Consider the following 27,239-nt stretch of genomic DNA (forward strand, 5'->3'; position numbering starts at 1 on the left):
CCCTCCGTTACCTCCCGCCCCCCCCCCCCCGCGGGCCCGGCAGCCCCGAGGAGCTGCTTGGCGGCTCCTGTCACAAACGACATTCGACCTGCGAGGCGGGAGGCTGAGGTAGGGGAGCCGGGGGAACGTTAGAGGCTTGGCCCCCGGGGGCGGAGGGGGGGGGGGGGAGCCGGGCGCGGGGGCTCCTCGGGCTTTTCCCCTCCCGTGAGGCGATCGCTGCCGCCCCGCTTTCTCGCTGAGGGACCGGCGGGACGCGGTGACAGGACCCTCGGCCCGGATAGGCGCCGTGTCCGTGGTGCCTCAGAGCGGTTTGCGAGCGGCTCCCGGTGAGGTGAAATTGGCGGGAAGGAGGGAGTGGGTGAAGGGGAGCGGGTGGGGTTAAACCCCAAAGCGTTGGCGGGATGAAAACCCGTCGCTGTCTCGAGTGGGACAGGGCCGGAGCGTATCGGGGACCCGTGTGTGGAAGGGGCCTCGGCGCAGGTTTTGCTGCGGACCGACGGGGAGGGTAAGCTGACAAAAACGCGTCGAACGCCTGCGCCTTCAGACGCAGCCCAAACATCAAAGGGCAGCCTCAAGATTTCCCTGCCCTGATTACAGGCCAGGTAAGGCAGGCTTTAATTGCACTTACGGTCTCTTAACTTCAGGCTGTTGGCTTCTGCAGCACCCTAGTGCAACCAGCTAGAAATCCTGCGGCTGCTTAATTTAGGCAGCCAAAAAAAACCCCATAGCCTTTCTTGAACTAATAAATAATGCAGCTGTTCTGTTCATTCTTGTTATTTATGTACATAGATACTAAAGTCCTCACAAGAAAATGCAGGGGAGGCAATTAGGGAGCAGGATTTTTTTTTTTCCTTGTTTCTGCATAAAAACCATCTTTAGTGGAGGAGTTAATTTACTCAAACTCATCATGCAGCATCTCTAACGGAAACATTGTGCAGAGCCACATCGCTGTACAGTTTGCAGTTTGTGTATTTCCATGCTCTTCTTCTTCAGCAAAAAAGAAAGCTGGCATTTTGCAACAAGGGATAGCTTCTCACATGAAAGCGTCGTGAGCACACCGAACTGCGACCAGCATAGGTTGTCTTCGCAGGGTCCATTCAGCGTGCGGGCTCCTGTGTCACTTCTGCCCCTCCGCTCCCAGAGCGTAGTTGGATCACATCGACGAAATGGCAACGCCCCAAATTTTGTATTCTCAGGGTGCACATTGATAAACTACGTATGAAAAGCACCGTGACATTTCCTGTAATTTTTACCCACGGGAAGGGTTTTATTTTTAAGTTGCTAGAACATGCAGCTTGCTTGTTACCTACAAAACAGTGAAACGACAGACAGCCCCTTCATTTGCATACCCCTCTTTTGCCTGGAAGAAATACCTGTTCTTTAGGACATAGTGGCTTTGAAATAGGATCCTGAGATCTTTGTTGTAACATTCGACTTCAAAAGAGACACTACTGGGTTGGAAAGGAAGGCATGGTAGTGAGTTGATCCTTAAAAATAATGAAATTTGGTAAGAAGCTACTAATGTTTAACAAACACGGTTAAGTGCAAACAGCTCTGCTCTCCCACCATATTTTTTCTATCCTGCAGGCCTACAAAAAGGTCATTCCGTGGAATTATGGCAGCAAAGACAAAACAATTTACGTTTTCCCAGTCCTCTGCTTTGCTGCTGTTATTGAAGTCGGTGGCATGCTACAGTTGAACCATTTTAGTCTTACTAGTTGAAATAAGTTTAACTTTTACTAACTGTGTAACAGCTAAATCAAAGTTTCTGATTTTTTAAAATATATCTTTGTTCTGTACAAGCTTACTCATCTAAATACACCCCAAAGTGAAATGAAATGCAGCGTTCGTGTTCCTACCAGCCACTGAGCTAACAGCTATTGAGGTGTGTGTGGAGAAAAGTCTCTACAGCAGTATCGTAGCGTTAACTTCTCTCACATCTTTTCAAACTCATTACAGCGCCGTTTGCTCGTACAGACTCTGTGATCAAAGAATGCTTGCTTGTGTTTCTTGGTTCTTTCAGAGGCATGGTTAATTATCTGTATCTATTCATAGTCTAAACATTCAGCATTAATAACTATGCTGGTTGCTTCAGGGCAGAGCTTGCCACATTTGTTATCGACAATAAGCAATGAGAATTAATTGTCTCTCATTAATTCAGTGGTGAACAACTTACTTCATACGGCTTTAAAAGCAAGAGACGGCCTCACGATGCGGTGTTGTGCTGTTGTTGAGAGAAGCAGGTTGTTGTCGCTCTCATCGTTACTTGTGCACCACAGTCCCCTTGGTTTGCTGTCTCTGTTGTTGCAAACCGCAGCTCCAGTCCTGGAATTGGTACCCGCCAGCCTGCTGCCTGCGTGGAGCTACCGGGGCTCTGCACAGACACAGCAGAACTCCCACATAATTTTTTGCTTCACAAAATGGAGTTGGCATCTCGATAGTTTGCTGCTTGTCCAGACACAACTCTGCTTTGTCACGCCCAATTAATGCCTTAATTCTGAATCACATTGATAGACTTGTGCTCACAGGCAGAACTCATCGCAGGTCTTGTGCTTCAAATATTTCAAAAATTAATATCCATGAGTAATTTTGCATAAATGAGTAGTGCCATTCAGTTCATGATAGAGGCCCTTCTTCCCTAGGCAAGGCTAGGAAGCGTTTTAAAATAAATACATACACCAGTTACCAGAAAACTCTGCTGTAAACTGTGACATCTGTTTACAAGACATTGTTGCCAATTAATTACATTTGTCCCCAGGATAATACAGGCTGTTTTTCTTTAATTCTAAAGACTATATGGCTATAACTTGGAAGTAAACAAGCATGAAATCAGCATGGCCACAGCCTATAATCCTCAGACTTCCCCTTTCCATTGGCCAGCGGCTAAGAGAACCTCATAAATTTAAGAATATTCCACAGCATGTCTGTCTTAAGGAATCTGATTTAGAGGCTTTATGTCCATAGGTTTTATGATTCATCACCTTTGATAGACAAGGAAAAATATGAAATATGGCCCATGTGCACTGCTGTAACTCCACTAACATTAGACATCTATCTAATCAACTACCATTTGTATTCTACTTCTTAAGTATTTATATCTCCCATTATTGAACTCCTCACAATTGTTAAATGTGTTTCTTTTCTCAACAACTTAATGAGGTCAGGAAGAACTGTCATAGTTAAGAAAGTGAACAAGAGGGTGTTCTGCTCTGGGCTTGCAGGAATACTGTGATAGAGAAACTGAGCACATCTCTTGCCAATACTCTGCCGGTACCCTGACCCACTGCATCATGCTTCTTTCCACTTGCACACTGTTTGTTTGCTAATAAAAATTAATACAGAACGTTCCCACTTGAAGACATCTCAGCTGTCAAAATACAGTACTACATGAGCTGCTGTTTAAAATAATTTTATAGACAAGTAGGTGGGCCTTGAGTACTTTCAAAGTAGAGCTGAAGACCGTATTTTACAGCGTTCCTGAAGATGAGCTGTCACAACATGTTGGTATGCGGATTGGGGGTGAATTAGTTTTGGACCTTTGTATTTTCTTATAAAAGGCTGTGCTGCTCATTATCTGCACCACAGATTCCAACAACTGCTTTATGAATTCATCTGCAGTTGAGTTTTATCCTTCAGAGCATCACACTTTATCTAGGGTCTTCATTTATATTCATCAGTGAGGATGAAAATAAAATTTAGCTTTAATTCAAGAGCTAATTTAGATTTCAGTGTATGATTAACATTCCACACACAATTACTGCCATCAAAGTCAAGCCTATGCATAAATCTTTGCAGGACTGGGGCCAAAACATTTTTAAGTATCCCCTTATTCAATACATTTTATATAAAGTATTATTCTTATCTATTATTTATGCAAGGGCCTTAACTAGGTAAATCTTGACACAGCTAAGTCTCTCTCTAAGTAAGTACTCATTTTCTTATTTTTCATCTGGCTTCTACTCTATACATTGTTATCTAATTCTTCCAGCAGTTGGGTATGAACACAGTTCACTAACTGTAAATACAATATTACTCTTCTGCATGAGTGTTTATAGGAGCAACAGGAGTATTCAGCAAACAATCTCAAAAACTAAGTTTTCAGGAAAATGTGTAACAACTCCAACAGGTAACAGCACTGACTGTATAATCTGGTAAAACAAACCATTAAAAAAATAATCAACACTAAATCATAAAAAGCTATACTAAGTTACAAATTATTGCAATACATACAGGAAAAATACTAATTTTTCCAATAAAACACCATCATTCAGCTACAGCAAACAAAATTCAACTAGTTCACTTAAGACAGAGTGGAATCACCAAAACTTTAATACTATATTTTTGGCATGCAATATATGCATAATTAAACAGTTAAAAAACATATACAAGTGTAGTATACATAACGTAAACGCAGTCTTGCTGTGGATTGTATCTATCAGTATATTCACAATACCAGTCATAACATTTGCTAGCAAGAAAAAAAGTAATTGATTTTTGTTAATAGCACTAATCAGGCAAATGTGTGACAGCTTGCCTTCCCTTCGCATAGGCACGGCCTCTGTTTCATGCTTTTTACTGGCATTAGGGGGCTTTACAATGTTCCAGCAACAGGGCACGCTGGACCCTTTCACAAGAAGCTTTGTGAACACCAATGTGAGATCACTCACTACAAAACAGATAAAGAAAGTCAGACAGTGAGCAACCACCCATATGCAGTAGGATAGATTAGCCATCCGGCGGGACACAGGGTCCGCATATGCTTGCGACACATGAAGAAATACGAAAAGCACGAGAACTGTCAGCAGTAAGAAACACACTGCTTCAATCCAGCCTTTGACTGAGTTTCTGCACTTCAGCAGCCAGAGTCCCACTTGGATGCTCGCCATATATATGGCTAGATATCCAAAAAGAGAGAGCAGTCCTTCCCTGTTGGCATTTAAAACGCCAACCCTGGTATCTCTGCCGTCACTCCCATGCAAGATAAATGTCTTCAGAGAGGTAGTGTTAAGAATAAGCTGATAAAGTACAGCAAGATTTATAGCAACAATCCAAGAATTATTTTTTGGAAATATGGCTAAAAGTAGAGATGCTGCAAGCCTCACAAATGCTAAGGTAAAGAAAAAATTCCAGTGCACTCCGTACTCTGAAGTATGTTCATGATACTCTATAGATTTAACACTAAGCAGTCGTCCAATGCCAAGAACAATCAGCGGCCAAACGGAAAAGAACTGTTTGGCCAGATTGGAAAATTTTGGTTGTGTCACGTAAGACCTTTGTCTAACTTCAGGACAGACGACAGCATTACCAAAAATAAAAGCTCCGACCCCCAAATCCATAACTCCTGTTCCGTAGGTCTCGGCTTTGGCGTATCGCCTTGGATACTGCGGGAAATCCACTGCTAAAATGCTGATTGATGTCAACACATTGACATAAACGCGAAACACGGTTATTGCTGGAATGTATTCTGGATCCAAGTACGTCTTCTGGAAGTCTTTTACAATTTGCCTAAAAGGCACTCTGGTCTCCTGTTTTCTTTGGCTGTATATTTTAGAAAATATTCCGGCACAGAAGGCTGCAATGATAGGTGGCACGAAAGAGATGACTGGAGACAAGACTGTACAGGAGAACAGGAGGGGAGATACTAGCACAAGGAAGTCTAGCAGCAGGCTGTATTTCCTCGAACTTAAAGGTTTCCCATAGTGCAGGTAATATAAAATCAAGAGGAGTCCTCTGCAAAGCAGGCAGAGTGGAGCTAGAGACAAGCCTACTGAAATTTCCAGCAAACTAGTTCCATTTAAGTTGCTGATAAAGGCTTCTTTCAGATGTTTTTGTGACATTCTTCTTTCTTCCTCTGAAAACACAAACGTGAACTTGAGTTAGTTGTGTAAAACGGGTCTTAGAACTTCATCAAAAATGAATCTTATGTACCAGTTCATTAAAACATACATTGATTTCAGAAGTCATCTGTTTCTCAGTTACCCTTCAATTTAAAGGATACAGAAGAACAACCCTGGTACTGCAAATGCCGCAAGGCGCAGACACTCGGCTGCGGCCTGGGAAACTGAGCAGAGGCACCGGCACTTGCAAGGCCTGACCGAGTTCCAGAATTACAAATCTTGCTGTGTTCCAACAAGATTCTTAATGTATTTTTGCTGAAGATCTCTAAATACCAAACACTCTGTTGGATATTCACATTGTGAATAATCTTACTGTACATCCTGCTCTGTAGAATATACTCAGTCATATTCTCTATAGCGTAAATGAAACGGATACGTAAAAATGCGACCCTCATGAAGTTTCTGTTGCCTGGTCAGCAGGGAGTGTGCAATGAAACCAGCAGCTAAAATCCCCACTCCCAACTGATGTGCCTTTTTAAAAAAAGTCCCAGACCCACAGTGATCCTACCCCAGCCAGGCTCCTCTGCCTTGTGGGACCTGTTTCAAGAGAATATACGTTAAATATAAAAAGCATTAATTAGCAAGTCAAAAATTGCTCTTTTGTTTGTTTAACCCGCAGCGTGGGTTGCAACAAAGATTTTGTTAGCTGACCGCCCTCGCCCGCACGACCTGGACAGCCATTTCCCCGTGCGGGGGTGGGGGAGAGCTTACCGCTGTCGGGAGAGCTTTTGCCGCTGTCGGGAGAGCTTTTGCCGCTGTCGGGGCCCCGGCACTGCGGCAGCCGGAGGTGAACGGGCGCCGGGGGGGGGGGGACAAGCCCGCATTTCAAGGTTGCCGTCCCCCGCAGAGGCCGAGATGCCGGCGGGGCGAGGAAAGCAAGCCCCGGAGGACCCCGGTGTAACTTAAATCTCTCGCCCTCAGCGTCCCAGGCCCCTTCCCCGCCGCAGGGCGCTCTGGCTTCAGCCGAGCCCCGGGCCGGGCCGCCCGGCCGCGGCTGGGCAGCGCTTCCCGGGCTCGTCCCGCCGGCAGGTAAACGCCGGCCGCGCTCCCCGCCCGCACTTTCGGCAGCGGGAAGCAGCCTGCTCTTCCGCAGCTCCCGATTCACCGCCGGCCATTGCCGCCGCCGGTAGCCCCCGCCCCGGCTCCGCCTCCTCCGGCGGCCGCGCCGAGCTGCCCTCCGCCGCTGCCCGTGGTGAGTGTGCCCTGCCCGGGGACAGCGCGGGGATGGCCGCGGCCCTGAGCGGAGCCGCCGCCGGGCGCTGCCCGGAGCCCGCCCGCCGTTAACCCCCGGGGAGGGTCCTGGACCGGAGCGGCCGCGACTCGGCTCTGCGAGGGGGGGGGACGGGACCCGTACCGCAGAACGCGGGGTCTTGCAGTGGCCCGGTGGCGAGGCCCTGGGGGGGGGACACGGGGACAAACACGACCGGCCGGTTGGGAGCGACCTTGGGGGCGCGGGCAATGTCGGATTCTGCCCCGGCAAAGGCCGGAGGAGAGGCTGCATCTGCAGGGAGCTGCGGTTGGTAGGCTGTGTCCTTGGGGAACTGGGACAAAGAACGGCTCTGCCAGCTGTAGGCAACACCTCTCCTAGGAAAGGGTAATAGTGTAACGAGATTGGAAACCCTTCAAAGGCAGGGAGGGTCTTGGTGATGATGGTTGTGTGCACCGCGAGCTCTACGCACTTCAGGGATCAAAGTAGTCTCTAAGGGGTGTTTTCGTGCCAGGCAAGGATGGAATAAGAATAGAATAGGAATGGAATAGAACGGAATGGAAGTAACGGCAGTTTCAGCTGCTGGAAGAAGACCGAATTCTTCCTGGCTCTGTGACTGGAATCTCTGTGTTTATCACAGAAATGCAGAGGGTGAGCTTGACTCACCTTGGGTTGGCTCCCACAGATTTTTAGAAGGAACAGGAAGAGGACAGCAAGCAAGCCTATCTTGTTTCTGGTGCAATACAAAACTTCTCCGAGTCACTCCTCTTCCAAAAGCACTAGCTTCTCTGGTGCCGTCAGACCCACAAATCTGCCCTATTTGCCCTAACAGGAGGAATTGAACAAAACCAAAGTTGCAATTTCTTGCCAAGAAACATCACTTTATTAATTCAAGAGAAACAAAACGTTTTATTCCTGCAGTAAAGAAAGATATATTATTCCCTCCAAATAAGCTGTATTTGCAGGGGCAGACAGAACGTATGACTATTACTCTGTTAGTGCAGGTAGGCTTTCTAGCTCCAGCATTACTTGGGATTGGTGTCTGAAGCATCTGGGCTCTGCTTGTGGAACCCTCTGGAGAATGACATGTCCAGAATTATTTTGTTCTAAATGTCTTTTCTTTTTTTTTTTTTTTTTTAATTTAAGTGTTCTTCAGTCTGATTTGAATGAGATGCCCTAGAGTAAAGGCCCTCTCCAGCATTCCCATCCATAGGGCTGGACAAGATGCCAAAGCAGGTAAAAAGATAACCAGGAATTGAGTGCGCTGATTAAATTTTACTGGCAGGCCATGCAGTCAAGATTAGGTAACTACCAATGTGTATTCACCCCTACTTCATGAATTGACTGGACCTATTAACTGTGTGGTTTTGAGCTTTGTTACTAACACCAGCTAGTGATTTCTGTTATGCCATTGGCTTTAACAGGGCAGGTGTTCATGCATGTAGCAAGCACATCCTTAAGGGTATTTTTTCAGTAAAACTGATGGACACATGAGCTATGCAGTGTAGGTATCAGAAGTGATTGTATTTTCAAACATTATTTTTCTTTTGGCTACGCAATCACCATCTCTTCTCAAATGAAGCGATGTTGAGCAGGGGGTTGCAGGGGAGCAAAACCAAGCCCTTTCTCAGGTCTTGCAATATCAGCTGCACAGTGGACTTAACTTGGCTGGTGCCAGCGTAATACAGCGAACACATGGGAGGGCACAAGAAGAATGAGCAATTGGCAGAAACTCATCTTGTCCATGGAGTATTTCATAATGTGCGTGTCTGTTCTCTGTGGAAGCAGCAAGCTTCTTAATGTTCATTCAGAGGAGAATAACAGAAATCGCTTTGATGGCAATGCTTAACTGCGTTGCTACGCCTTTTTTTTTTTCCCTTGCTGTGTAAAATTTTGAATTACTGGAAATGAACTACTTACGCTGTCTGCAAAAGATAATAATGCTCCTAAATGAGAACATTATTGTAGCTTCCCCCCCCCCCCCCCGAAATGTGTTAATGGGGTTTTGCAGTATATTTTCCCCTTTATTAATGAGCTTAGCTCATGTAGTGGGAATGCTGCTAACTAAATTTAGCACTTTTTCTGTATAAACAAGGTGATACTGTTCATTGACTTGGTTAACTTGTAAAGAATTGCAGATTTATGCTACTAAATACAAATGAGTAGGGTTACTTAGGAGGACTTTCTGTCAAGGAGAAGGGCAACAGAAAAGGAATATCTAGAATGCAAAAATCAGGACTGTCATCTTTTCCCTTCTTCATTTTCCCTTCCAGCCTCTCTCTTCTCCCCCTGCCGCCACCCCGCCAAATGACAAACAGGACCTGAAATCTCTTCTGGCTAAGTTTTCCATTATGTTTGTACAGCAAATACGTCCTTCCAACTAATATTGTCAAGGACACGGGAGCCCAGAGGCTAAGACTTAAATACTTGAAGTGATTCAGAGGGGACAAATCTTCACCTAATGCAGGCCAGCTCTTACAATGCCACCATTTCTTTCCCCCAGCTGCAATATGTGCACTCTGCAACTTCACTCTCGGGGCCCTCAATCTCTGCTCTAAAAATTGAAGTCTGTGCTAGGAAAACTGCATTTGTGTTGGACCACAGTAGCTTTCAGCTCTACCTTAGCCTCTGCAGCCAGTCCTTCCTGCTTCCCTCTACCCAAGGCAGTGTTTGCATTGAATGCATGACATTCATAGGCTTAGAAATATGCCACTTAAGAACATTGTGTAAGTGTGTCTGTGCTGAATGACCTGCAAAATTGCAAGTGCCAGGTGGTGTGAGTCTAAGGACACACTCTTTCCAAGTGCCTTTGCTTACAGCCAGAATTACCAGCGATGAATTCAGTTTACAGACAGTGTTGTCAGCCTGCCATCTCTCATACACTAGATAATACCTTTCTAAAAACAAAGCACCCCATGGGAACCATTGATGCCAGGGGACGGCAATTGGGAGGAAGAGTAGCTCAAACGTACTAAGTTATGACTGCTGCTGAGACTGAACTTCTGTTACATGGAAGCAGTAGAAAAGCTATAAACTACAGTGGATGAGGTAAAAGTCCAGCTATATTCAGCCTTTGACTGGAGCTGATCTGACATCCTCTCTAGGAAAATGGCCAAAAAGAAGACTCTATCATCCAGAATGACCTCAGTGAATCACTTGAAGAAGATGTTAGAGCGTTCCTCAGTGATGAGGAGAAACTGCATCTTTTTGATGACCTCACTAAAGTTAATCCAGTGACAACTACAACAGGTAAGCAGCCAGCCAGGGGAGTATCTCCTGAGGAATCACTTTCCTTGGTGGCTACTAATATATGGTAGTTACTGTTCTCATCGCATTAATACAATCATGAACAGAGTAGTTAAAGATTCAAAGCCTATTAAAGCCTATAGAAAGCCTTAGAAAGTCACATTTGGCTTGGTTGATTATTTTTTTTCCAAAATACTCTTATTTTAGATTTAGCCATGCTGACCTCTTATCCAGCTCTCCATGCAGAGCTCACATTTGTATTGTTGATTCAGGTAGCCAGGGTGTGGTTGAGAGTTAATGCTATTGAAGGACTCCTGCATGACCTTGTGATTGCAGTTTGGTGTTATATGAATGTATCAGAAAACGAGGCTCTAACTTACATTCAAAATATATCCACGAAATTGGTTTTGAAAAGTAAATTCCTCACTCGACTTTTAAAGAGGATCCTGTTAAGAGAAGCTAAGGCCTGTTCCTAGCGCAGGTGGGGAATTCTTGCCTCTGTTTGTTCTGCAAGTGAGCAGATTTGCTTTCTAGGACTGACTGTGAAACTTCATAAAAGCACAGGATTTATTGAATGGAATAATTAGCAGATCCCTTAAGATTTTTAAAAATAAGGGCAACTCTTAAAGACATTGTTATGTATATTAGACCTATATCACTCTCTTGATCACCTCATTCTCTATTAAACCTAATAGGTAACATATCTGAAGATTTTTGTTACAAACAGGAACAGGAAGAGTCAAATACACTCTTCAAAAGATGCTAACAGAAGGTGTGTCTTTCAGTTCTGAAATGTCTTCAAGCAAGATACACGGTAAACTTGTTTTACACAAATGCTGGCTGCAGCCTGGTGGCTTTAAATCCATTTCAGCCTGTCTCCTGCCTCTATTCACCTGAGCTTATGAGAGAGTACCATGTTGCACTTCGTCCTCAGGTAATCCTTATAATTGAAATAACTGTCCTGCAGAACCAGATGTCAAGTTCTTCAAAATCTATATAAGCAAAATAATCCTAAAGGATAAAACCCATTTCTAGTGAAATATGACTTCTGTTAAAAGAGCAGTACTGTTTTCAGATAAATGTGAGAAGACCTTTGCTGTCCATTGCTGTTGAACTGTGTAATTACTATTCTCTTAAATATTAATATTCTCTTTTATTGCCAGGATTTAAAACCTCACATCTTCACAGTGGCTGAGCAAGCCTACAGAAAAGTCCAAAGCCAGATAGACCCTGTAAACCAGTCTATAATTGTGAGTGGAGAAAGTGGTGCTGGGAAGGTAAGGCGATTTTTTTCTGACATTGCTCTCGAGATTTGCTAGTGATTTGCAGTGCATAGTATTTCAGTGAACAAGCAAAGAAAAAAAAATTCTGACAGAGCATGTCGCCAGTCTGCTCTAGCACGACTCTCTTGAAATATGCATAAAGCATTAAGTGATTGCTGCAGATAGACTCCACTAAATATAGCTGCTCTTTAGGTGACATCTGTAATTTCTGGGAGGGCTAGATTTGAATCATTCAACAGGAATTGCACCTCAGCTAATGTCTCAGCCTAGTCTGTTAGGGAGCTAGTGTGGGTCTCAGCAAACCCTATGCAGAGACTTAGAAGTGGAGAGTTCAGATCCTATCCTAGGCCCTTCTGTAATGGTCCATCCCTATTCAGGAAGATATTGAAGATATTTTTAAGCCTGATAACAAAATGGTTTGCTGAGTGTTAATGACTCAAAGTCCATTTGTATTCAATTAATCTTAAGATACTAGCTGTTAATTCTAGCTGAGCTTCCAGATGGTTACAGCTTGATAAAACTGCCATTCAGCAAAGCACTCTGACTCCAATAGCATTTAAACGTGTCTGTTGCATGTAAGCATAAGCACAAAAAGTTTCCACTGAACTAGAGCTATAAACCTGACACAATTACTCTCTTTACCTTCATCACCAGCTGCAGCTAGCACTGTTTCACTAACTAATGTAACTAATAACATGGTAAAAACAAAGACCTATTGTCAAGCCTTTCTCTTGCAGACCTGGACATCTCGCTGCCTTATGAAATTCTATGCTTCTGTTGCTGCTTCAGTTATCTCCCCAAAAGGCAATGAAACTGTGGAAAGGATAGAGAAGAGAGTGTTGGATTCCAACCCTGTCATGGAAGCATTTGGTAAATTAGGCTTTTTTAACAGCAAAAAGAAGTAGTGGCCACTGTGGGAATTTTCTTTGTCTAAGCTAGCTCTTGGTCCTCTCTTTAAAAGACAAACTCTTCAAATACTGGAGCTACGTACATATCACCCTTAATATCTGTATGTCCTACATGGAAGAGTAAAACCACTCTGATTATTCTGTATCTGTCACTGGCAATTTCACAGGAAATGCATGTACCCTGCGGAATAACAACAGTAGCCGTTTTGGAAAATATATCCAGCTTCAGTTAGACAGGTAATAATTACTGTGTAAAAACCTTATCTATTGTCTCGTTCCTTCAAATCTTTACAAGTCTCTTTCTGAAGTCTGCCACAGAATATTTTATCTGTCTTTAGAACTTATTTTGGTTTGCTGGCAACTTACATTATTATTATTTCTTTTTTTTTTTTCCTGCAAGCTCTCAGCCTGATTCTAAAAGAGAGCAATGGAAAAACAGATGCAGTTAAGAACTCTGAATAAAATATTACATTAAGCTTGCACAACGCCGAAGGTGGACTGCAAAGCATTCATAGTCAGTCGGTATCGTAACAACACAACACCTGTCAGATTCTGTGAGGAAGTTTTGTTGAAATCTTTGCGCTTTTTTTTTCTCCTCTAGATTCCACCATCTGAGTAGTGCTTCCATTCAGACTTTCCTTTTGGAGAAGACCAGAGTTGCCTATCAGGCCCCCAATGAAAGAAACTTCCATATTTTTTATCAGGTTTGCCTTCAGTTAATTTTGCTAGATATTTCTGACAAATAGTGGGGATCAAATCATGAGATTTAGCATAGTTGCAACTTCTAATATTTAACAGTTTTCCTGTCTGCCATGCTTCCAAATTAAATCATGCTCCCAGTATGTTATTCTTCATTGTCTGTGAGCTGTAAATACCAAAGGCAGAATTCAGTCGTTACCTTGTTTTCTGTCTCCAGATCACAAAAGGTGCTACTGCAGAAGAGAGGCTGGAATGGAACCTTCCAGAAGGGGCTGACTACCGCTGGCTGCCAAATTCTGAAAGAAACTTAGATGGTAAAGATTAGTTTCACAGACTGTCCATTAATAACGGCTGTAACCTTAAAGGAAGGCAGGCAAAAATGTGTCTGTCCTATTAAATCCTCTGATCCAGGTTGGTCAGCCAACAGCAGACATTCTGCAAAGCCACCTGCATTAATGGGATTCTTTATAAGTTTCAGTTTGCACTATTAAGAGTTTTCACCTGGCTTAAAACAGCGGTTTCTGGCCAAGCAAATTTGCATCTCTCTGTGGCTATGTTTAGAAACTGTCTCATCTTTGGATGTGCTTCAGCAACCTGCTGCCTAACTTCAGAGCCCCACAGAGTCAGTATTAAGTCAATGACCTGGTTCTCTAGTTTGTGCTCTGGGATTTACCGAAAGAGCAGGGCTTCCTTGATCTCCTTTGACAATTCTAGCTAAATTGGTTCTGGTATAGAATGTTCTGCTTGCTCGTGTTTGTGTGCATGGCTTTCTTTTAAATAGCACTTGTTTGGCTTTTCAGAGGACTGCTTTGAGGTGACCAGAGATGCGATGTTTCACTTGGGCATTGACCGCTCCACACAGAACAATATTTTCAAGGTCAGGTACAAAGCACGGTCGCCACGAGACTGCTAATGATGTTTGGAATGTCTTTTTAGTGTGGGATTTCTGGAGAAGTAAATCTGTATTAATGTACAAAGCATGGGTTATTTGGTAGTTGTCGTGGTTTAACCCCAGCTAGCAACTAAACACCACGCAGCCGCTCACTCACACCCCCCCCCAGTGGGATGGGGGAGAAAATTGGGAAAAGAAGCAAAACCCGTGGGTTGAGATAAGAACAGTTTAATAGAACAGAAGAAACTAATAATGATAATGATAACACTAATAAAATGACAACAGTAATAATGAAAGGATTGGAATGTACAAATGATGCGCAGTGCAATTGCTCACCACCCGCCGACCGACACCCAGCTAGTCCCCCGAGCGGTGATTCCACGCCCCCACTTCCCAGTTCCTATACTAGATGGGATGTCACATGGTATGGAATATCCCGTTGGCCAGTTTGGGTCAGGTGCCCTGGCTGTGTCCTGTGCCAACTTCTTGTGCCCCTCCAGCTTTCTCGCTGGCTGGGCATGAGAAGCTGAAAAATCCTTGACTTTAGTCTAAACACTACTGAGCAACAACTGAAAACATCAGTGTTATCAACATTCTTCGCATACTGAACTCAAAACATAGCACCATACCAGCTACTAGGACGACAGTTAACTCTATCCCAGCTGAAACCAGGACAGTACTCCTGGCTGGAGGGCTTCAGCTACACATTAGGTTGCATAGCCAAATATTAGATCTTAACTAAAAGCCTGCACCTGTGAACTTTAGTTTTCCTTCAGTAATTGCATCATTAGGAATTAACACAGAAATTTGGAATCTACTTACTTTTTTTTTGTGCAGAAATGTTTTGACTGTGTGGCTAAGGCAAGGCTAAGAGGACGCTGTCTTGAAGGGGAGCTCTGTTTTAGAAAACTCAGTGATTGATTATATTTCAGGTATTGTCAGGCCTTCTCCATCTTGGGAACGTTCAATTCTCTAATCCAGTGGATGAATCTCAGCCTTGTGAACTAGAAGACAAAACCAAAGGTGAGGCAACAAGCATGCTGTGCTCCAGAGAGTCTTGTTATCTTAGTGCAGATGCCTAATGGAAAGGATTACTACGCTCTTCTGCTTGATAAGAGACTATCAAGGTCACGAGCAAACCAAAATTTAAATGTGTTTTTGTTCGGTACCTCACAGTTTCAAAGTATTAAACAAACAAAAACCTAATGCTCCCCTGCTCCAAGAGATAACATCCTTCCATTACAGGTCAAGGCAACTGCAACATTAGACAGTCACTTCAGGATGATTATTGGCAGAACTGTTACTCTTGATTGTAATCTTCACTGACATCACAAGACTCCCAGAAATCCGACCCAGAGTGGAGAGCAGGGCTTTTAAAATGAAACCTTTGAAGTTTTTGTGATAAGGACTAAAGCTTAGTAACAGCAAATCTGTTAAATTGCAGCATAGGTTGTTCTGCATGTCTTTAGGAGGCTTGTGGATCTAGTTTTCCTTCAGAACTAAAACACTGTCCTGAACAGGGAAGTTTCCTACTACTATTTCACATGGTCTGAATTCACACTACTTAATATTCCAACATTTTTGCATACAGCTCAGGTTAGCAAGATCTTAAATGCTTTGTTAGCAAATACTCATTCTTCTACGTTTCCTTACTATCCTCAAAATCCCTGTTCTTCTCTGGTCATGACTGTTTGATTTCTCTATCTGGATTTCGCGGTCTCTGCTCAAAAAAGGTAAAAAAGTAACAAAGACATACCTAGAGGGTACTCTCTAAAATGCCTACTTCAGTGTGGCAAACTTCAGACTTTTTTGGTATTGTTGTTTCATTTTAAACAGAGTACCTAAAATTCTAGGGGTACTGTATATCCAAATTAAGAGTCTGGTCTTGCAAAACTTTATCCCGAGTTTGGGTAAAAAGATCCAAAATCCATATTTAAGTTTGCAAGTTGATGGAAGTGTCATTTTTCTATACTATCTCTAGACCTTTCATAACTTTAAAGGTGCTGCATTCATTTGACACTGCAGACAACTTGCAATGTTTTTTTTTCCTGAACAAGATTTTGTGAAGACCACTGGAGACTTGCTGAAGATACCTGTCGAGGAACTACTGGAATCATTAAGAATTCGAACAATAATGGCTGGAAAACAACAAGTCTTCAAGAAGCCATGCTCCAGAGCCGAATGTGAGACTAGGAGGGACTGCCTCGCCAAAGTGATCTATGCTAAGTAAGGACATGTAGGCCAGGCTGCTGTGCTAATCCATATAACTTTTGTGAGGAAATAGGGAGGCCAGAGAGATTTACTTTCCCTGGCTTTCTGCTTGGACTCAATAACAGTGTAACCCTCCCTTCCCCTCTCGACACACCCTTGATTCAGTTGTGGATACTGATGTAGCTGCCATATATCTAACAGAGAGATCTTCAGAGAACTGCTGTTTCATGTCAGCAGGCAGCATGTCATAATTTTTTGTTTCTTCCATCTGATACTGGTATAAACAGCAGTAAAAGAACGCTACTCTGACTGTTGTAAGCAAGCACTTTCCAACTAATCCAGTTGTCATTGTCTGCAGATTGTTTGAATGGCTCGTTTTGGTCATAAACGAAAGCATCTATGCAGATCCATCAGTGTGGACCAGCTTCATAGGTATGGTTATTCAACCCTGGTGTAACCAAGTAACTGTATGTCCTTCCAGCTACTCCTAGACCAAAGTGCACTGTCTTCCCATGTTTCTTCTAGGTTTGTTGGATGTTTACGGTTTTGAAGCCTTCCCTGAAAACAACTTGGAACAGCTTTGTATTAACTATGCCAATGAGAAACTGCAACAGCACTTTGTAGCACACTATCTGAAGGCACAACAGGTAATACCCCACTAAGATCAAATGTTAAATATCTAATTTTTAAACAACATCTTTTGTCTCTTTAATTTTATTTCTGTGCCTCTGGTCAGATTACAACTTTCAGTCGAGTAAGTAATGCCACAGAAATCAGTAGGATGTGAGTGACAGCTGCTTTTTTAAAGAGGAGAGTGTGGGGCAGTTTGTGAATGAGACAGCTTTCTCCCTTGGGTACTGGAAATCTGTTCCCTATTATACAACTCCATTGGCTCTGTGGCCTGTTAAACTGTTTGCTTTCCCTCAAAGAGCTGAACACTTAAAACTAAATTCTTGAGGGAAGTGTAGCCTAAATCGAGATTCTCTTGGAAGCTGCTGCTTATAACCCATGTTAATTCTCTTCATCAAGCGTAAAGTACCTAAATGGGTGGGGAGCTTCTAGACCTGAATTTAGTGCAAAGGCAGAGCGCCCAACAGAACCTTGTAACCCGAACATTAACAGCACATGGTACCTGGTGGAGACCTTCTGCCACGGGAGAACAGCTTCCTAAACCCAGTTGTCATGCCGGTACCTTTAAAGACAAAAACACACTGCGCACTAGCTTTTATTTTTGAATGGGGAGGTACACGAGTTGTGTTGTTTCACAGTACAGAAGGTATTTGCACCATGCTAAATACATTGCAGTCACTTGCCTAACTGGTCACACACTGCTAATTCCAGTTCTCATCTGAGTGCTTTGAAAGCTACAGAGTCCCTGCCAGGCCTGGGCTGCTACTCTAATAGATGTACTTCAGTCCTTGTTGAATTCCTCCACAACATATACATTACCACAACACTCTTTGCCATTAACTGGAATCTGGGAAATTATTTTCTTTATGGCACCAACATGATGGTACCTTCTGTCTCACGGCACAGTTTTATCAATTTGTTCAGGAGATAAGTATCTCTTGGACCATAATTTGTGCTTTCATATGCCCAGCGGTTTTTTTCCTGCCTGCCCTCGTCAGTGTGCCAGGGGTTAATGGTCAGCAAAGATGGAAACCAAGTTCAAGTGCACAATTACTTTCCTTGAAACTGATTCATGACCTCTGTTTACAGTACCCCTCCCAACCACTGCCTGCCCTCTTACTTCCCTCGATCTGGCTGTGTCCCAAACCACTTAAACGCCATTAGTGGCTGTGCTGAGCAAGCTTTTGGCAGGAGACTTTTAAAATAACTGGCCAGAGCTTGTGCTTGTTAAACACTCCTGACAGTTTGTTCTGTAATTCGGCATAAATATTGTACAAATTATTTCAAGCAGTATCTTTCTCCACTTCATTTTGGATCAGCTGTTGTTTTAAATGGAGCCCAGTTAGAAAAGTCTGGCACACAATGGTTGGTTTAGGGCTACATCCCAGTCTAAAGAAGGAGTTCTGTGTGTTCCTTGCCCTTCAGGGCAAAACTCAGTTACAGCCAGGAGAGGCTTAGTGTGACTGTAGCCTCTGTTTGTTTAGTCTAAATCAGCCTTGCAGCTCTCTGATAAATCTGTGAGGTTCCCAAACACTTAAACAAATTGTTCCATCAGGATCTGCTGCTACATACTCAGAAGCTACCTGGAGTAGAATATCCTCGTTTGTTTTGTCTTTTTTTTTCTCCGGATTGCCATTGAACATAAGCTGACTTTTGGATGAGCAGGCTGGGCCTAGGATTAACTTGTTAAACAGTAACTGCATCCAACTGCAAAAAGGCATACAGTTATTTGAGCTCTGGTGCCCTCTGCTGCAGAATAACCGATTTCTCTCTTACTTCAGGAAGAATATGCAGCTGAAGGCCTACAGTGGTCTTTCATAAACTACCAGGATAACCAGAACTGCCTTGATCTGATAGAGGGCAATCCTCTCAGCATTTTTTCTTTGCTGAATGAGGTAAGTGTGGATCTACACCCCTAATGCTTTTGGCCTGGTTGCCTGCCTTCTGTCTCAGGCCACCAAAGAAATCATGAACACTATATTAGCAGTAAACTTGTCAGCTATAAAATTTCTGCAGAGCTTTTTTTTCAGAACAAGCATGACACTGCTTCTTCCTATTCTGAGTTGTCTTTTTTCCTCTGATCCTGGATATTCTGATTCAAATATGAAGCCTTAACTACATTTTTTTGTTGTGTTCCCCCCCACCCCCGTATTTCAGGGCTTGCATACTCAAAGCAACTCTAAAAATAAAATGGCTATGATTTTAATTTAAAGTGTTTTAACTTTTAAAGACAGTTCTTTATGACAAATAAGAGATGCTGCAATTTTGTCTCGTTTGCTATGCAGGAGTGCCGTCTGAATAGATCCTCTAACACTGACCTGTTTCAAACTCGGATTGAGAAAGCCTTGTCTAATAATCAATGTTTAAGTCGAAACAAGTTTAGTAAGAAGCCTAACTTTATTATTTCACATTATGCTGGCAAAGTCTGCTATCAGCTGGCAGCAATGGTGGAGAAAAATAAGGTAGGTGTTTTCAGAAAGAGCTGTTTAAAAACAAACAAACAATCAATCTTACAGACTAAAAGCACTTTAAATCAAAGCACCACTAACAAGTATATTCAGTGATGCTTACTGGCTATACATACCTTGCTCCAAATAAATCCTTCAGGCCATGTAAAACTGGGTAGTGTTCTTGGTTTGATTTTCAGTGAACCATCACTGGCACAAGCAAATGCTTTGTTAGCTGACCTTTCAGCTGAGGATTAAGTGGACCGTGTATCACCAAATCACGGCTTCTTCCGTTCCCGAGACAATGCAGAAGTGTTAATGGCATAAGGGTGTTTCTATAACCATAAATATAGCACTTCATTTCCCAGAAAAATTCAGATAAGTTTATGAGAAACAAGAACAGGGACTCAACTACTGAAAGTTCTGAAAGTACCAGGAAACTTGAGTTTTGGCCTCATTGTCCCATCAGGGATTAAATGAAATAGTCTGCAGACATGAGGGTCCCTTGTCAGTTCTGACATCGCCAGCAATTATGGGAAGTGGGATCAGGTGATGCAATAAAAATACCATCTCTTAATTAAAAGGAAGACTTTCTAATAGACTTTCTAATATCTCCTGCAGACTCTCCTACGGGGATTAAACTAGTCCTGAGACTTCTAGCTCACTTAAGCTGTATAACTGGAACAATGTTATGAGCAGCTGTACATTTGACTAGATTTGCTAAATGTTCAGCCAAACATTGTTTTCTGTACCTGAATCTGACTATGAATGAATGTATGCAGTCAGATTTGAAACACTACAGCTGTGGTTAAATCAAAGTTGGCATCAGAAATACTATTCCATCTATATATATATGGAATTTTTAGTCATTTTCAAAGGTGGCAGGTTTCTGCCTAAGTCCAAATACTAATGAGTCATGTTTGTGTTTGCAGGACCCCATTCCACCAGAGCTGATCCATGTTTTGCAGAATTCTAAGGATCCTTTGCTTCAAAAATTATTTCCTGTGACAGAAAGGAACCAAAATAACATCAAAACCCAGAACAGAGCAGCTGTTGTTACAGTGGTGTCAAAGTTCAAGGTACATCCTATTCAAGTTTCTGCTTTTTACTGCTATCTGCATAACTAGATGAGAAAACAGTACAGTTGGACCAAGATCAGTCAATGTTATTAAAATGAAACAGCTGTAAAACAGAAATAGCTTCAGACTCCTGAGATTCTCTGGGTTTTAACTCCAATTTTACTTTTTCCTTTAACAGTTGGGCATCTGCCTTTGTGAGGCTTCTTCCTACCTGTTCCTCTTGAGGGGTTAGCTTCAACTGATGGCCCTGCTATAATTTTGGAAACTTTCTGAATTTACCATCAACAATTTTACAAAAGCATCCATAGAGTGGATTTTTTGCTCAAGCTGTCCTTACAGAAGAGCTCTGCTAATACTGAGTCTGTAAAGCCATCCTTGCAAAAAACAGCTTCATTGTTTTTATAGAAGACCACTGATTAGCTAAACTAGCTGGGGAGGAGGAGTCCCTAATTAAACCTGCATTTGTTTTCTACAGGGTTCACTTGAACATCTCATGCAGATTTTGAATAGCACCACACCACATTACATCCGATGCATCAAGCCTAACACTGACTGCAAGGCAATGACTTTTAAAAGAGAAGAGGTAACTTTTCAAAAGCTTCTCCTCACTGAGTCAAGCTTCATAGAGACATTGTGCAGGGCTTCGCGTTGGGTCTGTTAGCATCTTGAGTCACTTGCAACGCTCTTTTCGCAGCACAGCACAGCAGCTCTTCCAGATGCAACTTACTTGTTGTTCTCTTACCAGAGCCCTCCTGGGTTATTTGGGGTGCTGCCATCCCAGCCCTCAAAATAGATAAAGGCAATCTGACTGCTCAGCAGTCCTGATCACACAGATATCTTCATGGTGAATGCCCACAACAAAACTTTGCTTGCTCCTGGAGTCTAGTCTAGGACAAGTTAGATGAGATCAGCTGACAAGCATGTCTTTGGGAGCAGAGCAGCAGATGCTAAAGCAGTAACTAGAGAACCTTATCTGATGTGAAAACAAGCAGCTGGAGTAGTGCTGCGTTAATTTTAAACGCTCGGAGAATTTGCTGATTACATGCAAGTAGTATTAAAATACCAACACTGGGTTTTCATATTCTGCTGCATTTGGTCAGTGCAGGGTGTGTGGATACCACAAGAGAGGGCACACAAGGACTGTCCCTCTGTGTGAGCACAGCCTTGACCCTACTCTGGGTGTTACTCAAAGCAGTAGCTCGATGGCTGCATAATCCCCTTCTCCGCCCTCTCCGTTCGTTCCCCAGCTGCCAGTGTGGTGGTGCACACCAGGCAAGCTCTGGCGTGCTTGCTGAGCCGAGCTGCATGTGGCTTGGGTCGAGCACACCCTGTACAGACCTTAGCAGCAGCTTCCACAGACAGTGGTTACCTAAACCATCTCAATTTATGCCTCAGGTTCTCAGCCAGCTTCAGGCGTGTGGAATAGTTGAAGCCATCACCATCAGTGCGGCAGGCTTCCCTATTAGGTAAGTCCAGAATTCTTGAGCAACGTCTTCTGTAATCCATTTCTATAGCAATCAGTGGCATATTAGTTATTTGGAAGAGCTGGTAAGCAGGAAATCCAAGTATTTTGCAGTCTGTTTCAGACCCCAAAACTACTGATTCTTCCAAAGCTCTGCTCACTGCTTGTTTTTAAGCTTATTTGAGCACATCTCTTTCATGTTCTGGAGACAAAAATACCTGTCACAAATCTGGACAGTTGTTCTGCGTTTTGGATAACGAAACTCTGCTCATTCAGCAAGTCCAAAAGTGGAGTAACAGCACAAGCAGCAGTGGTAGAACAACTTGCATTCGAGACAATGGGATTCTTAAAAATACAGCAACAACTAACAAAGTCCAGATGTATCCGTAACACACCCCCGGTCTGAGATCTCATTGTACCTTTCCAGTCTGAGAAGCTAGGGAAGAGGTGTTTTGATGTGGACTGTCATGTGCTAAAACTTTCTAACTGAATGTGGCTTCACAGTAACATGTTCAGCAATTAAAACGAAATTATAAATGGCATTCATCTAAGTGTAGTCATCTTGAAGTCGAGCATCTCATCGCAGCCAGTCACCTTGCTGGGCTTTCTTGACCACCTTTAGAGGATGGAGAGAACAAAGCCTGAGCTAGTCACATTTCTGACAGCTCAGTATTGATGGGGTGAAGCTCGCTGTTATCATTAACAGGCACAATTCCTGCCCAGTCTTTGTTACAGGCAAAAGTCACTGTCTGTTATTGGGCAACAGGCAGTCTCCCGAATTTCTTCAGAAAGTCTGTATTTTCTTGCATGTTGGTGACTACATAGGCATCAGTCTATTTGCACTGGATCTTTGAAGCCATTGTGCAATTCTGCCCTCTCAAAGGATAGGTTATTTACCATATAGTGAATGATACTTGCCTAGAATTAACTGTACGTTTGTCCGTCAGGATCCCTTTCCAAAGTTTCACTGAGCGCTACGAAATACTGAGAAAATCATGTGGGTCCAGTAAAAACAGAGCGTGTGATAAAAGCAACTATCATTCTGCCAAGAAAAAAGGTACGTTTCTTTAGATAATCCCTCTGCTATCAAGTAAAATTATCGCTGCAACAATTTGATATCGCATAGATCAGATACAGTTACTGTATTCAGCACTAGTGACACCACTATTCTCAAAATCTTTTTCTAATCTATCACCAACTTGAGTTTCTAATTTGCCTAACACTTACAGCACGCTCTTTTAAAAACTGCAAGTCTTTAATCTTAGTGCTGTTTTTCTGTGTTCCTCCTGGGTAGGACAATTACAGTTATGATGGTGTTTGGGGTTCCCCCCCCCCCGATATAATTTGATTTAGAGTTGGTTCTTGAGTAGGCTTGAAAACCACTTACCTTTTTGCTTATATTCCTTCTCCTTCCTTTCTTTTTTTTCCCCCACCTTGTTTTCTTGCCGAACACACTGACCTTCTAGCTTACCTGGATTCTACTGCTTCTACCTTTTGCAAACTTCTGTATGCGATTCTTTTTTCTAAGCAAGAGCGAGGATGGACTTTAAAAAACACAATCCAATCTACAAGGTAATATCTTTGGTCTGAACCCCTGAAAGAAGGGCCTAATCAGGTGGTTACATTTAATATTGAAAGTTGCTGCAACCCCCTTCTTTCTCCCTGATTAATCCCATCTTCACCCAATGGGTCTGTTCAGTAACCAGTAGATGTGGGAAGCAGGACCAGTAAGTACCAGCCTATGTCAGATAAGTAAAATGGCTGGAAATCTATTAATCATGCGTAAACGGAATGAAGTAACAAAGTATAGGCTGGAAAATTACTTACACACTGTACCTTTCTCCCTCAGTTATAAACCCATTAGCTGAAATGCCCGATTGTGATAGGTTACTAGTCCTTTTTATCTTTAGTGGGTAATAAGCTGCAAACAAAGCAGAACAATTTCCTAAACATGGGGATAAGCTTTTGGTTCCCTTATCAGCCCAGCCCCAGGAACACCATCATAGTCACCAGATGTCTTCCTGTAAGCAAGAATTGCTTGTATTTGTTTTCAGTACCTTAAAATGCTCTCATCTCCTTAGAAATATTTATAGCAGAAAAGCAAACAGTATCCAGGATGGAAAGATACAAAGACCATCGAGTTCCGGCATTGGGCATGCAGAAACTCATGCAGCATTGCCTTGAACAACACAATCTCTTTCAAGGACAGGTCTGAATTAAGTCTACCTCTATTTCCAAATAGATTAATCTGGCTAACCCGTTTGTCTCATAATGTAAAAAATTGTGTACTATGTCCCAGAAATGGTTTTAATAACCTCTTATTGCTGCAATAAACTCCTGCTTAGTACATGTCCCTGTAGCTGCTTCTGATGCCCTGTGAAAGCTGTAGAGTTGTGTAGAGTTTGTTTGCTGTTCCTGCATCTTTCAGTACATTAAGGCTACGAGGCTAATTCCTTGCTTTTTGTTCACTGTTCCCAACAGCTTCAAGTTTTGGGTATTTCATCAGATTTTCTTAGGGACTGAGCTGCTCAAATGTACTCTTAATTGCAGTGCTGTTGCTTTCTGATGTTTCCATGTAGGATGCTTTAAACAACATGAGAACAGCTGAGCCCTCCGTATGTCTGTCTCGTTGTCCAGATCTACCCAAAATGACATTTGTTACCTATGGATAGGTTATAATAGAGGTCATAAGACAGCGCCCAAACTACATCCTAGTTAAAACACACCACGCTGGTTTTCTAGTTGCTAGCACATGGCAAAATCTATGCTGTCACATTTTTCCCTTAAACACAGATAGATCTAGTGATGTCTCGGCCATCACCTCCTCCCCTCCTCTTGTATCTGTATCCCCCCCCTAAATGGCCAAGAAGTCTCCATGTAAAGACAATTACTCGGTCTTGATTTCCAAGTTTTGTGATACTCTCTCTTCAATGCTTCGTTTGCAGGCGAGACTCCAGTGGTGGATGACAACAAAGCATCACGTTCTGTTGTTTTTGAGATCCTTCAGAATGTTGTTATGGGACCCACTACTGCTGAGCAAACAGGGAACAGGGCAGAAAACGCTTCAGTGTACTGCGGCAAAACCAAAGTGTTTATGGCTAATTCTGTGGTAAGAGTGCTATCTCCTTGGCTAACAGTTCTGGAGTGTAATTGCATAATGGGGATTCTGGCACAGACGATCATCATGGTTTAGGCAATACTCCTGCTAATGCCAGTGTGACCAGAATTTGGCCTTTTCTATTAAACTAAAGCAAACATCCATCAGAATCCAACTATCAGAAGCACTTTGTTTAATGGCATCCTTGTTGCTAACAGACAAGGAGCTGCACTTGTGCCTAGCGTGGTCAGTATCGTGCCAGCTCCAGTAAAGATTACAGCTTTCCTTAGCTTCAGCTGACAGACTTGGCTACTCTGGCAGGCCTAAGCAGCAGCTTTGTTAAGGAGATGAAGGCACTTATGCAAAGGTTCCATACTGGAGGATGCAGCCACAGAAGAACCCCCTTCAATGGAGCTAGTTTTAAGCCAGCTGCTACTGTGACTTTGGGAGCGTCCACTTTTTCCCCCCACAACACTCTTTTCCCCCTCATTTTCATTTTACATGTTATCTAATAAGCACTAATGAAGTGCTCTCACTTCCAAAACCTAATCCAGCAGTCTTAGGACACTGAACTGTGCATGTGGTTTTCTGACAAACACCAAGAGACTGTAGAAGAGGGAGGAGTTGTGACCACAACTCTGTCCCCGAGTATTAACTGCAGGCTCATATCCCCAATGCAGCTGGAGCAACTTGAAGCTAGAAGAGCAGAGGTGTTAAATGAGAAAGCATTTTGCATCCAGTGTTGCTGGAGAAGATTTAAACAGAAGAAACTAGCAAAGGAGAGATGGTCTGCAACTGTCATCCAAGCAGGTAATTTGGCAAGGGCGTGACTGAACATAGTATAACAAGTAACATTTCCAGTTACACTGGATGTTTAAAGCGGCAGGAGTGGTTACATTAATTGAACATGGAGAAAGCTTAAGTGCCATCTCTCACATTGTGTGCAAGAGCTTCTGGGATTCTTTGTACTCAGATTTCTTTTAATTAAATCTTCAGCTATTCGTTCCTGGTTAGCCAAGAATCACTTCCAAAGGATGCGCAGAGCTGCTAATGTTATTAAGCATGGCTGGAGGAAATGGAAAGTAAGTACGTTGGTACAGGAAAGCATTGAAATTGAGTGACAGAGGCTTTTTAGTGTTTGAGAAAGAATCTACCTCTGTCAAGTAAATGTACAAAACCAATACTGTCGATTTTCCAGAAAACTGTTCTCAAGCTGAAGAGCTGAAAACAGACGCCAGTCTTGTACAGCTGCTTCTACAGGGTAGCAGCGTAGAGACTGCAGAATAAACTCATTCCTTACCTTCCTAAAATGGGAACCTGTCCCAAAGGGTGCCCTATCCTTTAAGACGCCCTTTTTTAGACTCTTAAGTTTTGCAGTTTTGAACTTTGTTCAAGATGTTTGAGAATCTTGTTCAAGAATATTGTTCTGCATCTCTCTGTCAGGCAAAAATGGCTGCATTAGCAGCAGCAGAACTGGATGAGGGTGAAGAAAAGGCATTCTTCTCAGTTCCTGGAGCTACGGCGATCTCGGCCAAACCGCCTTGCTCTTTGGAAACAACTTGGCCTCTGCATGCAATAATTCAATTCTGGCCTCTTGGCCTTGTCCTGGCTGCCGCACCTGTTACTGTAACGGGACTTCGGAGAGACCTATCCCTGCTGGCATGCCTCAAAGTACTTCAGGAGAGCGACTGCTACAAGGTGGAAAGCTGTTTCTTTGGCTCTGGCATCACTTCCATTAGAGCCCTCCCACAGGTAACAAACCTCACGCACTCGAGTCAGCAGCACAGCTAAGCTGCCGCAGGTTCAGGAACCTGAACTCTGCTATCAAGCAGAGCAACTGCCAAGTCTGCTCTCAGGCTACAGTCTTCCTTTTTCCGCTGGCTTAGATACACAAGGATGATTCTGACATCAACAGGTCAAGCTAGACACAGGGCTGAGTTGAGACTTTCAACTAAGCATGAAAACTCTTGTTAATCTCTGTCACAGGAACAAACCAATCAAAGCTCCGCTTCAGAAATGGAGAGCAGAGGATTCTAACATGGGCTCTGCTATTATGTACTACGTATTTTTTCTGCTTAGGGGATTCAAGTTGCACAACAGGTGAACACATGAAAAAGCACCCACTGGGTGTACTACTATCCCAGTAATTCTGTATTAACTTCACTGTGCAGACAACCGCAG

The 27,239-nt window shown here is 43.0% G+C and overlaps 2 protein-coding genes and 1 long non-coding RNA gene across 7 annotated transcripts in view; 1 reads left to right on the plus strand and 2 right to left on the minus strand.

The window, feature by feature from the left end:
- The first annotated feature begins 3 nt into the window (after positions 1-3).
- MYO19 (myosin XIX) overlaps positions 4-27,239 on the plus strand; it is a 28,595-nt gene continuing 1,359 nt past the window's right edge. The window contains exons 1-25 of one of the 5 annotated variants that reach the window (XR_008237420.1): positions 25-108; positions 8,251-8,340; positions 10,209-10,353; positions 11,136-11,284; positions 11,514-11,627; positions 12,371-12,503; positions 12,709-12,778; positions 13,143-13,245; positions 13,458-13,554; positions 14,041-14,117; positions 15,065-15,155; positions 16,190-16,358; positions 16,702-16,775; positions 16,869-16,990; positions 18,755-18,868; positions 19,259-19,435; positions 20,353-20,499; positions 20,975-21,082; positions 21,895-21,965; positions 22,909-23,018; positions 24,043-24,170; positions 24,907-25,070; positions 25,739-25,868; positions 26,055-26,140; positions 26,502-26,643. Coding sequence is in view for 3 of the 5 variants with exons in the window: in XM_052803185.1 (XP_052659145.1) it covers positions 8,329-8,340; positions 10,209-10,353; positions 11,136-11,284; positions 11,514-11,627; positions 12,371-12,503; positions 12,709-12,778; positions 13,143-13,245; positions 13,458-13,554; positions 14,041-14,117; positions 15,065-15,155; positions 16,190-16,358; positions 16,702-16,775; positions 16,869-16,990; positions 18,755-18,868; positions 19,259-19,435; positions 20,353-20,499; positions 20,975-21,082; positions 21,895-21,965; positions 22,909-23,018; positions 24,907-25,070; positions 25,739-25,868; positions 26,055-26,140; positions 26,502-26,810 (2,772 nt within the window). In the remaining 2 variants the exon portion in view is untranslated. Of the gene's footprint in view, positions 109-8,250; positions 8,341-10,208; positions 10,354-11,135; positions 11,285-11,513; positions 11,628-12,370; positions 12,504-12,708; positions 12,779-13,142; positions 13,246-13,457; positions 13,555-14,040; positions 14,118-15,064; positions 15,156-16,189; positions 16,359-16,701; positions 16,776-16,868; positions 16,991-18,754; positions 18,869-19,258; positions 19,436-20,352; positions 20,500-20,677; positions 20,787-20,974; positions 21,083-21,894; positions 21,966-22,908; positions 23,019-23,427; positions 23,534-24,042; positions 24,171-24,906; positions 25,071-25,738; positions 25,869-26,054; positions 26,141-26,501; positions 26,811-27,239 lie in introns of those variants that run through there. The other 4 variants (XM_052803185.1, XR_008237421.1, XM_052803186.1 and 1 more) reach the window with 4 other exon arrangements.
- PIGW (phosphatidylinositol glycan anchor biosynthesis class W) lies at positions 1,232-6,991 on the minus strand. Its single transcript, XM_052803188.1, has 2 exons — positions 6,609-6,991; positions 1,232-5,851 (listed from the first exon to the last, which is right to left on the minus strand). The coding sequence occupies exon 2, from the start codon at positions 5,835-5,837 to the stop codon at positions 4,317-4,319; it is 1,521 nt and encodes a 506-aa protein (XP_052659148.1). The 5' UTR covers positions 5,838-5,851; positions 6,609-6,991; the 3' UTR covers positions 1,232-4,316.
- On the minus strand, positions 15,055-20,357 carry LOC128148858 (uncharacterized). The gene is made up of 3 exons (XR_008237422.1): positions 19,558-20,357; positions 17,476-17,535; positions 15,055-15,136 (listed from the first exon to the last, which is right to left on the minus strand). It is a non-coding gene; the product is annotated as an uncharacterized LOC128148858 (long non-coding RNA).

This window comes from Harpia harpyja, chromosome 12 (assembly GCF_026419915.1).
Source record: "Harpia harpyja isolate bHarHar1 chromosome 12, bHarHar1 primary haplotype, whole genome shotgun sequence".
NCBI lineage: Eukaryota > Metazoa > Chordata > Aves > Accipitriformes > Accipitridae > Harpia > Harpia harpyja.